Source organism: Phaseolus vulgaris, chromosome 2, assembly GCF_000499845.2.
Source record: "Phaseolus vulgaris cultivar G19833 chromosome 2, P. vulgaris v2.0, whole genome shotgun sequence".
In the NCBI taxonomy this organism is placed as follows: domain Eukaryota; kingdom Viridiplantae; phylum Streptophyta; class Magnoliopsida; order Fabales; family Fabaceae; genus Phaseolus; species Phaseolus vulgaris.
In genome coordinates this window covers 29,279,394-29,297,729 of record NC_023758.2, presented here as the reverse complement: position 1 = coordinate 29,297,729, position 18,336 = coordinate 29,279,394, and the positions used below count along the sequence as shown (strand labels likewise).

Sequence of the window (18,336 nt, the reverse complement as noted above, 5' to 3'; positions counted from 1 at the left end):
AATATATATCAAGAATTTTTTCTACCTCTAATTAAAATGGATCTCCAACCTTATATAATAACTTTTTAGATCATGCTTCAACTCCTGCCTAACACGCTCCATCAAAGATCTTTTAGTTTTGGTGGGAACAAGAGGTCCAAAGCTAAATAAGTTATTTAGCAATGTTGAACTACTTAATTAGCCAGAAGCTATTCAAAGTCCCAATTGTCCATGTCATTGTCATCATGTTCTTCATCATCTTGACTTGATTCATTGATTTCATCTTCATCATCATCTTCACATATTGTTTCCATAACATCATCATTGACGAGTTCAACAATTAATATGTAAGCTAAGCCTTCTATTTCCTCAATTCTACAAATTGGTAACACATTAGGCATTTCATCAAACTGATAAGGTAAATCATCTTGTATGTTATTAACTTCAACATGACCTCGGAGTTTTGTTGTGATTGCCACGCTCCAACCACGCAAGTTCCTACATATCTTTGGATAAGGCACATAGTAAACTTGTCTTACTTTTTGTGGAAGAATGAAGGGATCATATGGAATATATCTTTCACTCATCTTGATTTCTACAATGTTATATTCTGAATGAACTTTGGTGCCTCTATTATTGGTTGGGTCAAACCAATCACAAAAGAAAAGAGGAATCTTCTTCCTCAAACCAAGATATTCTAATTCATAAATATGTTTGATGACACCAAAGAAGTCATCTTGTCCTCCTTCTGTTACACCTTTTACATGCACCCCTCAATTTGTGGTTTTCTTGCCTTCACTCCATGACTTTGTATGGAACTTGTATCCATTAACAAAGTACATGTTCCACAATGTTGTAGATGAACTAGGTACTCAAGCTAATGCTTTCATGTTTGGGTCAATCACCCTATTCCTCTTATCATAAACCTATGAAATAGTTACATAGTTGTTAAATTAAATAATACTTACGTAGTTTTTAAACCATTCTGGAAAATGTCTATGTATATTCATTGAACCCTCTTCGTTGTTGTTGTTAACTTGTAATAACAATCTTGAAATAAATAAGTAATCAGTCATAAACTGCAATTTAAACATAATCAATACAAATTTTGTTGTTGTTAACTTACTCAAGTATTGGTTTAACTTCATTGCAATTGATGAGGATATGTACATGGGCAAAACGATATTCATCATCATTTAGCCAATATTCTTTGCATGATCCACTAGGACGACCACATTTGTTGAGAACAGACAATGTTGATTCAACTCCCTCATTTGAACTAGTTCGAGGATCATTTCTCAAACTTGTATTTGACAACAAGCTTACATGTTGGAAATAATGAGAAAAAAAATGTTATTTCACGGTGTAAGTAGAATGCACATATTTAACCTTATACCTTTGCTAAATTAGCCACTGATCATTTTGCATCTCTCATCAACCTACACCACATGTTAAGTTTTAAGTTTTGAACAATAATTATGAACAATAAAACTGAGGATTGGATGATTACCTTTCAAATGAATACATCCATCTGTATTGGACAATACCACCAAGTATTGCCTCAGTAGGAAGATGAATAATCAGGTGTTCCATTGAATCAAAGAAACTTGGTGGGAAGATTCTTTCCAATTTACATATAATAATAGAAATATTCGCTTTCATTCGAATTGAATCATCCATCCTCAGAGTTAAAACATAAATCTATGAAAAATCGACTTATTTCAGCTATCGCATTCCAAACAAATTCTGGTAATGAACGAAATGCAATTGGTAATAAACACTCCATGAAGACATGACAATCATGACTTTTCATACTAGGAATACTCCCTTTATCAATGTTTGTACACCTGGTAATGTTAGAGGCATATCCATCAGGCATTTTTAATTTTGTAATCCATTTATAAATTGATTTTGCATCTTTTTTTGTGAAAGTGTAGTTTGCCTTTGGCTTTCCTAACTTCCCATTTCGTAACTGAACCAATTCCAAGTCACCACGTCCACAAAATTCAGCAACATTCATTCTTGCCTTGTGATTGTCCTTTGTTTTATCCTTGACATCCATCATAGTATTGAAGACATTATCAAAAACGTTTTTTTTCAATGTGCATGACATCAAGATTATGTCTTAGCAAATTGTGTTTCCAATATGGCAGATCCCAAAAGATTGATCTTTTTGTCCAATTATGATATTGTCCATACCCTAATAAGGTATCAAATGGACCATAAATCACCTTTGGAAAGTCTCGAATAAATTCCCACAATTGCTCTCCATTTAGGAAATTAGGAGGCTCATCCAACTCAATCATGTTTTTCGTAAATCTCCTCTTGCTTCTCCTAAATGGATGATCGGTAGGAAAAAATCGACGATGACAGTCAAACCAACTACTTTTACCACTATGTGGTAATGTAAAAACTTTCGTGTTCTCCATACAATGAGGACATGCTAATTTCTCTTTAGTCCCCCATCCTGACAACATGCCATAAGCTGGAAAATCATTGATTGTCCACATCAAGCAAGCTCGCATGACAAAGTTTTCTCTTGTAGAGATGTCATATGTCATTACACCTTCATTCCACAATTGGTTAAGATCATCAATAAGAGGTTGCAAGTAGACATCTATTTTTTTAGTTGGGTTACTTGGGCCAGGTATGAGACAAGTTAGAAACATGTACGGTTTGGTCATACACATTTCAGGGGGCAAATTATAAGGAGTAAGAAATACAGGCCAACAAGAATATGGGGATGTTGAAGCTTGGACATAAGGAGTGAACCCATCGGAACATAAACCAAGTCTCACATGTCGTGGGTCAATAGCAAAACTTGGATATATCTTATCAAAGTGCTTCCAAGCTTCCCCATCACATGGATGTCGCAGTAGGCCATCTTCTTTTTTGTTTTCAAAATGCCATCTCATTTGCTTAGCAGATTCTACTGATGCATACAGTCTTTGTAATCTTGGGATGATTGGCAAATAAAACATTCTCTTCCTTGGAATTTGTTTGTATCTTCCCTTGTCACCCTTAGGAGGAAAATATCGAGGAAGATGACAAAATTTGCATTCAGTTAAAAGGTTGTCATCCTTGTAATATAACATGCATCCAAGTTCACAATAATCAATTTTTTGGGCTTTTAACCCAAGACTTGACACAATTTTTTTAGCTTCGTAGTACTTCTTTGGTAGGCAATTATCTTTGGGAGCTACATCAACTAACAATTTTATGAAATGGTCTAAACATTTTTCAGGTTTATGTCAATTTGTTCTAGCTGCTAGTAGTCTGATTGCTACTGATAATTTTGACTCGGTGGCACCATAAAAAATCGGTTCATTTGTAGTTGCTAACATATTATAAAACCTTTGGGCTTCTGCATTAGGTGACTCTTCTACATATTCATCTTCATTGTCCATGTGACCATAATGACTTGTTATGTCTGCTTCTTGCATGTATGAATCATACACCATATTGGTCATTAAACCAATGTTATCATCAGGTTTCATTCTTCCATGGCCACTAGATGCATAACCAACATTGTCCTCACTTAACATCTATTCTCTTTGTTGAACCCATACTGTGTAGTTAGGTTTAAAACCATATTGTAGCAAATGAGCCCTCACATGAGATGGTGGAAGAATTTTCTCACAGACACACTTTATGCAAGGACACCTTATCCCTCCTTCTAAAGTATTAAAAGTTTGATCCATTGCCTTTGAAACAAATTCACTCACTCCAATAATGAATTGTTTGCTAAGTCTCCTTGAAGGATCAAGTCGTTCATACATCTAACTTCGATCCATTTTTCTGCATGGAATATATGTATATAGTAGTGATGAAATTATCAGCCAATATAGCACTGCTCTATGAGTAGTGATATATAAGAATTATCAAACAAAACTATCATACCATATCACAATGGTGTGAAATCAGTTTTGACTTGTAAAGTGATTTTCAACTCAAAATATTGGTAATAAATTGGTTGTAAACCAGTTTTGTTTTGTTTAATTGGACGGTCTTGTGAAGCCACATGATTTGTGTGTTTGCTTCAATAATATATTAGATAGAATAAGCAAAACCTAAATACTTATCTCAACTGAAAAACTACAAAATTAACCTGAAGGGCTTACCACTGGAGGAATCTTATAAGTGATTTTTTTGAAGGAGTTGAAGTCCTTATGTGTTTAAGAGAATCACCTGCTAACCTGTAAGCATAAACAAAATATATAAAATTCATTTTGCATAAACAATAGTCTTGGGCATTATGAAGATACAAAAATAAAAATATATTTATTTTAATGGAAACATAAAATAATGTGTAACACAAATTATTAAAACAATTAAAAGTATTTAATATATTAAATATTTCTTATTTAGTAATGTGCATAAAATATTCATTAACAAATAACATTCAAATAATTAAAATATTTACTAAAATATATTGAATGCTAGTTAATATATTAAATATTCTGTAACTAGTATTTTCCTAGATATTTCTTAATACGTTTGTCACTTTTTAAAATAAGAATAAATAAAATAAAGTGTTGTTATATTAAAAAAGATTAGAGATTGTTTAATTTATCCTATTAAATAATTCACATATACTAGTTTCAATTAATAAAATCATAAGTGGGACCCATACATTTTAGATAAGAAAGTTATAAAAGACAAGAAAGGTATTGTGGTCGAACCATATGATTGAGTGAGGTGTGTTTGAAGTGGAAATTCTATGCAGGCAAAGATATTACTGCAACACCAGCTATATACTAGTACCCTGTAAATTGGACAGTGTCAAGGTCAACTCCCACTGTTGTTGGAGATTTATTGATTGTTGGAATCTATGGCCCTGCCGTTGTTATTGGTCTCAAAAGAACAAGTGGTGAACTTGTGTGGAAGAACCACTTTGGATCATCATCCTACAACACTCATCACCATGTATGGGACATTTTACAACGGGTCAGTCTAGCCTTCTTTCCTTAGAGGCTTTACTAATATTTTTCTGTTCAAACTCTCACTTCTTCTATTCAATATCATGACAAGCTTGATTAAGGAGTGTTTGGTTCTCCACTTTTTTGGTCATTTACAATACTCTAATTCAAAAATCTTATTTAGGGATAATACACTTAAATTTATCCCTTAAATTAACTGTTGGTACAAAATCTATACAATTTAACTCCTGCTTCGTGCTTAAACCAAATATACAAGCCTGTTCCATCCTTGAACAACCTATTACATATGATACTGCAATTAATCTCCATAACAATCATATAAGAACTCAAGATACAGTGAGAGATAGAAGCTGCTAAACACATTAAAATGATAGTAAGTGAATAAGGCTCAAGCATAGCAGAATTAGTTCCTATCAAAGACATTAAAACACAGAAATTGCCACAACACGAATAGGACCATGAACAAGATAAGGCAACAAGGTTCAACCAGTTGCAGAGCAAAGCACACTAAACAAGAGAGACACCCAACAAGCCCCAACTAGTTCCCCATACCTCAACTGGGAACAAAGATCTATTGCATCTTTCAAACCAGAAACAACATCAGAGACGGAAAAAACAGAGCCGACTAATACCATAGTAAGAAAACATACTCTTCACTCCCAACAAACATATATTGCAATACGACCTCAAAGCACCCAAACCCAAGACACACAAAAACACCCAACACAGCCCTTACTAAGTCAACATCATACACCAAACATCAAATAACAAGACTAAATCTGAAACACACATCAGACCATAGAAATAACAATAACTTAACAGAGATAGAGAGTTTTAATTAGTCACACTCCTCCTAGTCAAGAGAAATTTGCCGAAGAGCAGCATTTCCTCTATCAATGACCTACAAGGAACTTAACATCAAAATCATTCGAGAACTTAACATCCTCTTAAATCAACCCCTTAAATCAAACAATGTAGGAAAAAATTGGTAAGCAGAACACAAAAAAATGAGCGTGCATCACCACATCAAACACAATCCACGAAAATCACAGAGAAGAAAATAAAGTGTTAGGGAAACTACTGAAAATCAAGAACCTATGGTTACAAAAATGCGAAACTCACTTGTCAAAGAAGAAGAAGAAGGAGTGGAGGAAGAAATCGAAACTCACTCGTCGCACGTTCACGGTTGTCGCATCCCACGGTCACGTTCACGGTTGTCGCATCCCACGGTCACGGTTACGGTCGTCGCATCCCACGGTCACGGTCACGGTCACGATCGTCGCAAGTTCATGAAGAAATGTTCAAGCTCCCAATCTAACATTCGAGTTCGCTCAACAGTTTTCAAAAAGTTTTCAAATAAAATAATTTTATTATTTTTAACTTTAAAATCATAGCGTGGGCTAAACCTTCAAAACTTTAAGTAGCATAGCGTGGGCTTAACCTTCAAAAGCATAGCGTGGGTTTAACCCCCAAAAATTTAAAATTTTATTATTATTTATATTTTCAGTATGACCGTTTCACCAATGCAACCCTTTTTTTATTTTTTTTTTAAGTTTGCGTGGGTATAACCCACACTTTCTCACATTTTATTTAAATTTTTTTAATAATGAAGACTTATTTGACTTTATTTAGTTTCCACATGGTACCATTACTTCTTCTTTTTTTCAGCTAAATGAAAATTTTCTTGTATTGATCCAATATTGTTATGTTTATATGTACTATATATAATGATAATTTTACTAGAATCATATTGTTATATGTATGATTTTCTTTTTTATTATATATTAACGATTATTATAAAACTTGTCTTTGTATATCGTTTCTATTATTAGTTTTGTTTTATGTTATTACCTCTATTTAACAAGATAAAAAAACTCAATTTAATAACTTTACAATAAACTATTATACAACCCACAATCAACAACATGTGAACTTAATGACGAAATAGTTTTGGAACCGTTATATAACGTTTCTTAATAACTTAGTGATAATTTCTTAATAACTATTAAAAAACTCTCTTAAACAAAGATTGGAAATCATGCTGTTAAAATATTAATGATATGTTTGTATCCATGAATATACTCTGCATGTGGATGGACAAAGACGAATTTCTTTAATTTGTATCCAATTATTTGCACGGATAGGAGCGAGAAAAGATGAGTGAGGAGATACAACTTATATATCATTATTGAGTTGAAGAGAAAGTGAAATATTATAGGAAGCCATGTAGGATCCTTTTAATTTTTGTTTTTACCCCAAGTATACTTATGGCAGTAGTATTTGAATACCAGACATTCTCAAAACTATTTTTCTTATATTAATAATAAGAAAAATCATTATTAATATTAATTTTCTTATAATATATATATATATAATATAACATAAATGAAATAATCATAAATAATATTAAAATTATCTAATTACATTAATTTAACTAACAAAATTAATTTAAATTGATAAAATGAAAAATAATATAATTATATTTAAAATTTTAATTTTATTTATTTATTTTAATTTTACATTATTTTAATTAACTAAGATATGTATAAAATTAGTTATTATTTTTTTATTGGCTAACATAAATTTTTTTATTTAATATATATATATATATATATATATATATATAAATAAATAAATAAGGGTAAATTTGTAGTCATATAATTTACAACATTAAAAATAATTCAAAATACTTTTACAACCCTCACATCACTCATATAATTCTATCAACTTTCCTCACTCATATGTAGGCTTATTCAACACTACCTTGTAAATTTGTGTCCCATTAAAGGTCGTCTCTAATATAATTCTATCAACTTTCCTCACACATCCACTCTAACATATCTCAATCCAAATATCCTTACAATCATCACATCACTCATATACTTCAATAAATTTTCCTCACATATCCACCCTAACATATCTCAATCCAAACACCCTCAACTTTTTTCACATTTTCTTCTCAAATCCTCACACTCACTTCCACTTTCTCACATAATCTATAATTATGGTAGAGTCTCCAAAAGAGCGTCGCAAAGAGTAAACAAGAGATTCTACATGGGACTAGTGTGTGTTTAGTACCCCAATAGAAATGAAAGCTAATGTTTTAATGGCTATGCATTAGAGACGACCTTTAATGGGACACAAATTTACAAGGTAGTGTTGAATAAGCCTACATAAAGAAAAACATATTATTTAATTATAGTAGGCATGTGAGACACTAAAATGGCTATAAAATTAAATAATTATTAAGAAGTTTTTTTCTACCCACTTATATAGTCGATGTGACTCGTGTGAGATTATATATTATGAGTGGTCCGATAACGGATCGATAGAAGGTGGCCTGATAGGCTCAACAAACAATCATTAGGATACACTCGAAATAAATCTGATACCATATTAAGAAGTGGACTTTAAGTCTAACTCAACCTCATAAAATCAGCTTATAAGGTGAGGTTTACACCCACTTATATACTATGAAATGTCCTAATATCTAGTCGACGTGAGATCTTCAACAATAATTAAACTTAGCGTCGCCATTGCAGACATTATGTGAGAAAATAAATGTGAGTAAATTGTCGTCATTGGGAACAATACCGGGGAAACAAATATTAGTGTCGCCTAGACCTACGCTAAATTTAATAAAATATTAACTTGCATCCACTTTGTATTTCCATTCTCGATGCAGTATGATTTTGCAACTTATTTTTTAATTACATGTACTTTGTGTCCACATTCTATATGCTAACTTATTATTATTATTTTAATAATTTTTAACTTGCATCCACTTTGTGTCTACATTTTAGACTCAATATTATTCTGTCACTTATTTTTTTTATTGCATCTACTTTGTGTCCCCATTCTAGATGTTAACTTATTATTATTATTTTAATAATTTTTAGTGTGAGTTAAAGGTCTCCATTGTGGACACAATGTTTGACATTTATTTTTGTGTCCAACTTGAGTAGACTTCACCCTTGATAATGGTTTTTTCTTATAACCCTCACTTTTTGTTGGCAACTAAATTGGATTTTTCTTGTAGTGTAAATGCCCAAAGCGTTAAGTAAAAAATGACGTAGAAAAGAATACTCATTGATAGGGTCATCCAAGAGTTGCTATGAGCCAAAAAGAATACTCATTAAGTCAAGAGTGATTTGTGTCAAGAATACTCAAGGAATTAACCAATTGTGACTATAAACCCAAAAAATACTCGAAATATATTTCACAATATTAATCTCCTTAGTGAATTTCAGTATGTTAATTGAAAATACATAGTCTGTTGCTTCAAATGAATGATTATAAATTCTTGTACTAATTAAGGAAGGAGAAATTATTGTGAATACACAATCAATCTTTATTTAAAAATCTATCTTTATTTAAAAATCTTTATTTAAAGTGTTTCAACTAATGTTTTAAGTTGCATTTGTCAACAAGAAATATCATTTGACGAATTTGTTAAAATAAGCGAAAAAATACGTAAGTCAAGGGATTCAATAAAGGTATTGAGTTGTGCCTAATAATAAGATATATCAAATGAAAGATTCATAGTATGATCACATGATGAATCGAAATATTGTTTGTTTATTTCCAATCAGACTGATGTTTTTTTAATTTTGATATAAACACGATTTAACTCTTCATTCTTGTATTTTTTTTTCACTAGTCATCTCTTATTCAAAAACTAACAGAAGTACAATATGTCTTCAATTGATACCTCCCACATTTTGTTGCGAAAATTGTAAAATGTCTTCAATATTATTCTCACACACCTCATTGATTCAACTTACATTTCTATTGGTTTTCAAGTAACACAAAAATACAACAATATGAACTTAAATAAATAAAAAATATGCATTCAAATATCAACACAAAATACAACAATAGAAATCTCATGAAATATAAACACTAATGAACTAAACATATAGAAAGTATTTAATCTGTCAAAAGTGTTCAAATAAAATTCAAGATTTAATATAAGGATTGTCATGTCTCTTTTTATTTTTAAAAGGAAATGTATTAACTAAAATTAACTAAAATTCTAATTTTACTGAAATTTTAATCTTCATTTTAAGGTTAATTTTAATTTTAATCTATCTTACTTTAATTAAACTAAAACCAATTCTAATTTGTAGTACTTTAAATTTTTAATCTTCTTTCTAATTTGAATCTTAATTTAATTAAAAATAATTATCTAAAATTATAATATTTATTTTAATAATTTAATTTAATTAAAATTGTCATCTCATTTGTAATATTAATTCTCTCTCTATTCAATAAAAGTTCTAACATTAGTTCCTTGGGACTACATTTCAGTTACCCACGTAAAAGCAGCTTGCAATCGAAGAGAATAATGCAAATGATTAAACAAAGGAGGAAGATATATTATTAATGGAAGAAAGCAATGAACCAAACCAACAAAGATTGAATTATAAGTTGGACACAATCTGCAAAGGAAAAGGCTTGGCGAGCGGATCTACAAGTCTGCTTCGAAAAACCAGTTAAGAACGTCATGTGTTTCAACCAACTCACCGGTGGCGGCAGAGAAACCAACTCTGATCCACTCTGGCAAAACAGTTCTCAAATCAACAACAGTAGAGACAGTGGCATTCCTATTGTCCCCAGGGTAAACCACAAACACACTAAGAGTTTTGGACTCGGAGTTATAGTTTAGGCTGGCACGTGCCACAGCATTATCCGGTTCAAGTTCACTTGGCCATGCCACAGTTGCCACTGACTTAATAGAGTCAACATCGATTCCAATGTGAGGAGAGCGAGAAGTTGAATTGGGGTCCCAATCATTGGTATAACTGTCAAACTCAATAGCCACTATTTGGTTTTTGGAAGGATCCAATGCAGTTTCGGGGCTGAAAAGTCCAAGATAACCGCCACTTGAGTTTTTAGGTAAGTGAAGGTCGGCCGGTGCAAGAAAGAAGGCAAAACCATCAGCATGAAGGGTTGAGCCATTAGGGTTGACGACAAAGGAGAAGCCAGAGGTGAAGTCCGCGAGTTCTCCGTTGTTTTTGTCCCAGAGGTGTATTGGTGTGATATGCACTGCTCGGCCAACACTGTGTGGTACTGGTTTACCAAGTTGGTCGGTGTTGGTTAACCTTAGAACCCCATCAGATATTGAGGCATTGCCCAGTAATCCTATGTTTGGGTCATCTTGGTTGAAAAGAGAGAAACCGAAGGAAACGGTTTCGTCTGCCGAGAGTGGGGATGGTTGTGCAGTGTGATGTTGTGGAAAGAGGAAAGGGATGAGGAATTTGATAAGGAGAATGGAGAGAGGACTTAGAGATTTTGAGTTGGGGAAAGACATTGTGTGATGCAGGAAGCAATGATGTGAGGAATGAAGTTACATATAGGCCTGTTTGGCCAGCTAAGAATGTAAATTGGAATACAGTTGCCTCAAATATACGGCACTCAACTCACTATATACTGCCGTTTGCCAACTAATTAAGATGGAAAATCCGAGGAAATTCTACAAAAGTTTGATTATACAAGTCCACAACATGATGGTCAGCAAAACTTTGGATATCTCTCTTCCTAAAATGACCAGGTTATAAGAAACATTGAGGAATATACTCCTGCATTTTGATAAGTAATCTATGAAAACAAAATAGATTAGTATATATGATATATTTTGGTAACACCTATGTGGTCATATTTAACTTGCCTTCCAGCATAAAAAAAATGTATACAAGTCCTTTTTCTAGGGAACCAAGCATATGTAAATCAGCTTGCTGATAAAAAAAATGTAAAGCTGCTAAATGTAGTTTACTTTGGAACCACATTTGTGTAAAAGAGTTAGTACCCCTTTACCATGTATACATATATGATTAAAAAAGTTCTTCAAATTAGAAAGCTCTAACTTTAGGTGAATAGAATTTTTATTCGTGTAATCCCTGTGTTTATCATCATCTGGATGACACTATATGTGTGTGTGTAGGAATGTGATATTTTGTTAATTTATATTAGTCGATGATAACAAGGTATAACTCGTATACTTGGCCGGATATTAAATAGTTTAGAAGTGTAATAAGCTGTATGTTGTTGATTGAAAATGAGATGCTTTATTAATATAGAGAAAAACGCATACATTAATTATTGAGTGAAACAAATAAAATCTGTGGAATTGAAGGACAAAGATATCTGGAACTACTAAACCTTGAAACCTCGATAATAGGAAAGCTTCCTTGCTCTTTTCGCCTAAGTTTGACGACGGCAAAACTATGTAATTTGCCTAAACAGTCCAAATGAATGTATTTTTTAGTTATTTTTCCAAACATACTGCAAAACCCAGGAGTATAAGTAGCTACGTTCTTGCCTCCTTCTAAGCATCAAGCATCAAGCATCAAGCATCGTGATCATAAATCATTCCGAACAAGAAACACTACAATGGCCCTTGTGTTCTTAGTCCTTTGCCTCTCGCTAATTAGCAGCGCCAAATCAGACTCATTTTCTTTCAACCTACCAAGTTTTGAGACGGGTGTTAGAAGCATACTTGTGGGTGATGATGCAAAGACAGTAGGTGGAGTACTGCAACTCACCAACAAGGACACAAGCGGGAATCCAACTCAACACAGCGTTGGCCTCTCAGCTTACTTTGGACCACTTCATCTCTCTGACACTAAAACTGCAAGAGTTGCAGACTTCCACACCGAGTTCTCCTTCGTTGTCAACACACATGGTGCATCACTGCACGGCGACGGCTTCACCTTCTTTCTTGCATCAATCGATTATGATTTCCCCGACAACTCAAGTGGTGGGTTCCTGGGACTTTTCAACCAGGAAACAGCATTCAACACCTCCATAAACCAAGTGGTTGCTGTTGAGTTTGATAGCTTTGCAAATGAATGGGATCCCAACTTCCCACAGTCTGATTCTCCTCACATAGGAATTAATATCAATTCCATTAGGTCCGTGGCAACTGCGCCATGGCCACTTGATATTCAATCACAGGGATCAATAGGAAAGGCACGCATAAGCTATCAATCTTCCTCCAAAATATTGACTGTCTCCGTGGCTTATCCAAATAGTTATGCCAAATCCAACGCCACTGTTTTATCGTATCCCGTTAATTTAGGGACTGTTCTGTCAGAATGGGTCCTGGTCGGTTTTTCTGGGTCCACCGGTGACTTGGTTGAAACACACGACATTCTTTCCTGGTCTTTCAATTCCTTCTTGTAGAACAGTCCAGGTGGAGGGAGAAGAGAATAAAGTGCTTGCCCAGAAAATGATGATGCTCTTTTATGCTTTGATTTGTTGCCCCTGTGATGTTTCTGTTTCCTGGTTCCACAATAAAAGTTCGTTTCAAATTATCAATTTAATGATATTTTTTAACATTTGTTTTAGTTTTATCTTAATGCAACACTTTTTTTTTTCTGTCAAATCAACGTTATGCCATAACACCAACCATTTATACTAGAAAATATCAAACATAGTTAGTAATAATTTTTAACAATAAATAAACCTTTTAGGGACGACTGAAAGGAAAATTGAATGGAATGAAGTTTCTTCAGGTTCTTCACCTTATCGAACAAAACTGATAATTTCAGAGGTGAAAATCCGATTACTGCTTTGAACCCATCAGCAAACACAATTACCAACTATCAAACCAGTGTTTTGGAAGTTATGAAATGAAGACAACGTTAGGGTTCTAAAGCGTGAACGATGGGTACCGAATTTAGGAGAAAAGCGTTAAATTTTGGGGAAATAAAGTTCGGATTAGGAGAGTTTATTCGGTCTTTTCGTCTCTTTGATCGTGTTGTTATTTCGGTCATCCAGTAATACATTTGTCCTCAGATTCAAGTGGAGCGTTTTGAGTGTTAATGTAGAGTCTATAAAAGAAAAATTGTCTTATCTTTAGCCTAGATATTCATCCCAGGTCATATGCCCCCAAGCCCTAGTAGTATGGGAACTATACGCAGGGTCTTATGGTTGATATGCTGTGTTGGTTGGAACCTCCTATTGACTTGTCGCCATGTGATTTGCTCATGTATCCTTGAAGCCGAGTAGTGGAGCTCTTTGCTGCGTTCGAGGTGTATGGATGTGACATGGTGTCAGAAAGTTGATATGGACCATTGATGTTGTAGTGATCCAACAGTGGAAATTAGATGTGACGGTTCGTATTCGCCTTCTCCGCCACCTATAAATAGGGGTAGTAGTGGGTTCCATTTTTCACGCGTGAATCGTGAATTTGCTCAGAATATCCAAGAGCCGAGTGAAAACTTCTCACTAATTTGTGTGTGTTAGTTGAAGAGTCTTCGGAGGTAACCATGTCTTCCCTTTCCGTCATCACTTCATTTTCGTCTATGTCTGAGGCTCCAAGTAGGGAAAGGCCAATGGCCATTGATGTTAGGTCTAGCGACAACGAGAACTTTGAGAATTCTTCTCGAGCTATCGGTCCTCTTAGTAGGGATAACTTAGAGCCTGCAATGTCGTCATCGTCTTTGAGTGCATACGAGGGGGAGGAAACCCGAGAGGCCTATTATGTGTGGATAGATAATAAGGTTCGTGAGGTGTTTTCTAAATATACTGAAGTATCGATGCTTCAGGCTTTCGTTGAGAGTGTAGATATTGTTTTGGAGGGTGTGCCGAATGGTGCCTTAGCGTTGCGTAAATGTAGGGAGTTTGAGATCGTTTGCTTAGGTAGGGAGAGAGAAGCTAAAGATTTTTTTTACTTTTATTCTTGCTTGATCTCGAACATTCATGTCCGCTTTCCCTTTTATGAGTTTACCTTGGAGATGTTGTGTATCTTAAACGTAGCTCCTACACAGTTGCATCTGAATAGCTGGGCCGTGCTCCAGGCTTTTCGGTTGCTTTGTGAGGTGATTAGTCTTAAGGCCACTCCTAGGTCTTTTTACATTTTTCGGTACGAGGCGGGGAGACCGAATAGGTTGGGTATATATCTTTAGTCGGTCGATTGAAAAATAGCCTCTTGCTCCTTTCACCACGTCTTATAGGTTCAATAAGAAAAACCAAAAGGGGTTTATGTAGTTTAAGTAAACTAATCAACATCTCCACAGTTTTGTGATTTTCCAGTCCTCTACCATTCCAAAAAAATGAAGATAACTTCATTGCGACGTTGTGGAGAGAACTTTCTTAGCAGTATTTTTGGATTTACCAGTCCTCTTAAGTGGTCTCTTTGGTTTTCTTTTAGTGAAAACTATTTCCTCCCCAATATCACTGACATCCTCCTCCATCTCCTTAGGATCAACCCAAAATTTTGAAACAACATTTGTAGTTTCCAAACCATCAAGTGAGGAAAAGTGATTTTGCAAGACCAACGATAGTGCTTTAACATCCCCAAGAGGTTAGCCTTCCGAGGGAAGGTATGATGCGACGAAGGTGGTACAGTTACAATAGTAGAGACCTCCACATGATGACCATCAACTAGATTTGTAGTTGGTATGTTAAAACCTGCATGTGATTTATCCCTACAAGGAGAGGTAGCAACAATCACAGGAGCAGAGACCTGCACATGATGAGGAGTTGTAACAATATAAGGATCACCTCCCACATTTGTAGATTCCAAACCCTCGAGAGAGGAAAAATGATTTTGCAGGACCAACAATGGGGATGGTATAATCACAATTGCAGAAATCTCCACGTGATGACCATTAATTGGAGTATTAATTGGTGTTATAGAATCTGCAGGTGATTTAGCCCTCCAAGGAGAGGTGGGGCGCAACGGAGATGGTACCGCCACAGGAGCCCAAACCTCCACATCATGATCCTCAATAGGCACATGAGACTCTGAGCCCTTCACTTGCATAATAGCAGGTAGCATTCCCTGATTTGGGAAATCCGAAGTGTGAGGGGACAACCCCTGCCTAGATTCATTATCTGAGGCATCCTCAAGAGGAGGCATATTACCAAAATCATCCTCCACTCTGCTTGGTTTATCTGAAGCAAGGTAGCCCAAGGGAGACCTAGCATTAGCTAGGGGTGGCAAAGCGGGTCGGCTTGCCCCGCTTAGGCCCACAACATGCGGGCCGGCCCGCCCCGCTTAGGCCCACAACATGCGGGCCGGCTTGGCTCACCCTGCATACAAAATGCGGGTTGGCACTAGCGCAGAAATGTAAAATAAATGCGGCTATTTTACATTTACAAATGCGGTTATAGAACCGCATTTGATCCGCACGCATTCGTAAATCGGAGATATACAAATGCGGTCATAGAACCGCATTTATAAATTAGATTTACAAATGCGGTTATTTAAAATAACCGCATTTGTATATTATTCTGAATGAGAGATGAGGGTTTAGGGGTTTAAGATTTACGAATGCGGTCTTGGTAATAACCTCATTCGTAAATCACATTTACGAATGCGGTTTTGGTAAATGACCGCATTTGTAAATAGGTAAATCACATTTACAAATGCGGTTTTGGTAAATGACCGCATTTATAAATAGTTTTTTTTTTTAAAGTGCAGTTTGTATTGTGCATAAACCATATAAATTAATAACCTGCATAATAATCAAACCCAGCCAGACAAATACAAAAATATAGTAATCAATTGAAATCATCAAAATGTACATTTACAAGTAATCAAATTACATATACATAAAACCACTATTGTTTACCTATGCTAGAGTTATAAAAATTTATGAAATATGTGGACCAAGAATCTCTAACATATGAAATGCCTTCCTCATTCATTGGTGTTTCTTCTGTGAATAACTGCATTGCAAAGTTGACATAAATTAGTTTTTAGATATATATATATATATATATATATATATGTTCAAGAATTATAAAAATGATTTAACATATATAGTACTTCTTTCCAACCAGTTTTAACACCTAGTCTTATAATGGTAATCATCCATTACATAATGTAATAGCCACACTCATAGCTTCCTGGTTGTTTATTACACTATAATTCAATAAAAAGTAATATGTTAGTATATTGATAAACAATGATAATAGAGAAAGAAAAAAATTACAAACCTTTATTCTTATCCAGTTCAAATTATTTGAACTTGATCGACCTTTTAGGATGTTATATCCACGCCATGAACTGGTTAATACAAAAAACCTCGTTAGTAGATGGTTAATTAGTAACATATACAAAGTTCAGTTTATAATGTACTTACGTATCAATGATATCCTTAAATTTTGTGGGAATCTTCTTGTGTAGGGAACAAAACCATACAACAGTCTTATCAACCATTGATAAGACAAGTAACTGCCAATGATGCCTATATCATCAATGAAAAGAGTTAGTAAATATTTAAAACATGAAATAATAATAATTGATGACATATAATTAAACTTACTCATTAATATAAGGGCATAAATAAATTTGTTTTCCCTCTTTTTCCAGGGTGTTAGTGATGTATGCTTGAGTCTCAAATGAGTTTGGTCCAACGGGATTAGTATATGCAGGATCTAAGAATCCATACATATTTTCCTTCCCCTCAGTGATACAGACTCTATGCAAAAACCTACAAGTTTTTAGTTAAAGCATAATCAATAATAATTTAACATAAAGTAAATTGAATAATAGATAAAGATACTTACATAAAAAATTGAATTATACTTATATTGAGCTCTTGTTTCCCAGATATAAATTCTGATAAATCTGTGTTGTAAATCATCAGTGGCAGTTCAGTGTTTATTTGAAAAAATGTATCATCCCACGGAACTGGAAAAGGTTCATTGCCAATCTGACTAGCAATGAGACGTAAGGAAGTTAGAGGATCGTCAACTGGAACCTCACTCTTCTTTTCCGGACTTGGTGGCCGAAAAGGTTTCTACAAGATAAACAACATTTGTATTAAATTATATGTAATATATAAATATAAATAAAAAATAATATAATGAAATGAAATTATTACATGAGGTTTGGGCATAGATCGAATGAGCTCTCTGGGCCAGGCAACGAATGTCTGAAATGCATCGGCCACAGTGGTTACCTCATCTAAAGGTAGTGGAACACGAGCATCAGGAAATCGTACTTTTTCAACTCTTACCTTTGCCACATCAGGGGAGAGAGGAATGTTATGTAAGGTGGTGGCATTTTGATAGACTTTTCCAAGGGCCACCACCCGAGGAAGTTTGCCGCCCACTACCAGTAGCTCACAATCCTCCGTCTGCCCATTGATATCATCCCCTGATGTTGGAGGAGCCGCACAACTCCCCTTTGTGCTCTTGGGAGTGGGACTAACAAGGGGTTCAATCGGCTTAGCACAAACTTGTTGCGATAGAAACTCTTGTCGCATTCGATCATTCTCCTTTTTCATCTCTAGCCACATCAAATCAGTCTCCTTTCTCATCTCCTCCATTAATTCTTCACGTATCTTAGTCTTCATTTGAGTTTCGTTCTCTTTGGAGGAGGAGGATGACTGTCGTTCTGAAACTCCAAAATATAGTTTAATTCTGACCCCTTGTCCAGCTGCACGAACACGACCAAAGT

At 34.6% G+C, this 18,336-nt stretch overlaps 2 protein-coding genes across 2 annotated transcripts; one reads left to right on the top strand and one right to left on the bottom strand.

The window, feature by feature from the left end:
• Positions 1-10,389: 10,389 nt before the first annotated feature.
• Positions 10,390-11,232, bottom strand: LOC137809333 (lectin 9-like). The gene has a single exon (XM_068610462.1). It carries the CDS (start codon positions 11,230-11,232, stop codon positions 10,390-10,392), a length of 843 nt encoding a protein of 280 aa, XP_068466563.1.
• Positions 11,233-12,311: 1,079 nt separating this feature from the next.
• Positions 12,312-13,103, top strand: LOC137809332 (lectin 5-like). The gene has a single exon (XM_068610461.1). The coding sequence runs from the start codon at positions 12,312-12,314 to the stop codon at positions 13,101-13,103; it is 792 nt and encodes a 263-aa protein (XP_068466562.1).
• Positions 13,104-18,336: the final 5,233 nt, after the last annotated feature.

Bases quoted from the DNA above. Each gene is read 5' to 3' on its own strand.
- LOC137809333 (XM_068610462.1), bottom strand. From the start codon at position 11,232: ATGTCTTTCCCCAACTCAAAATCTCTAAGTCCTCTCTCCATTCTCCTT.
- LOC137809332 (XM_068610461.1), top strand. From the start codon at position 12,312: ATGGCCCTTGTGTTCTTAGTCCTTTGCCTCTCGCTAATTAGCAGCGCC.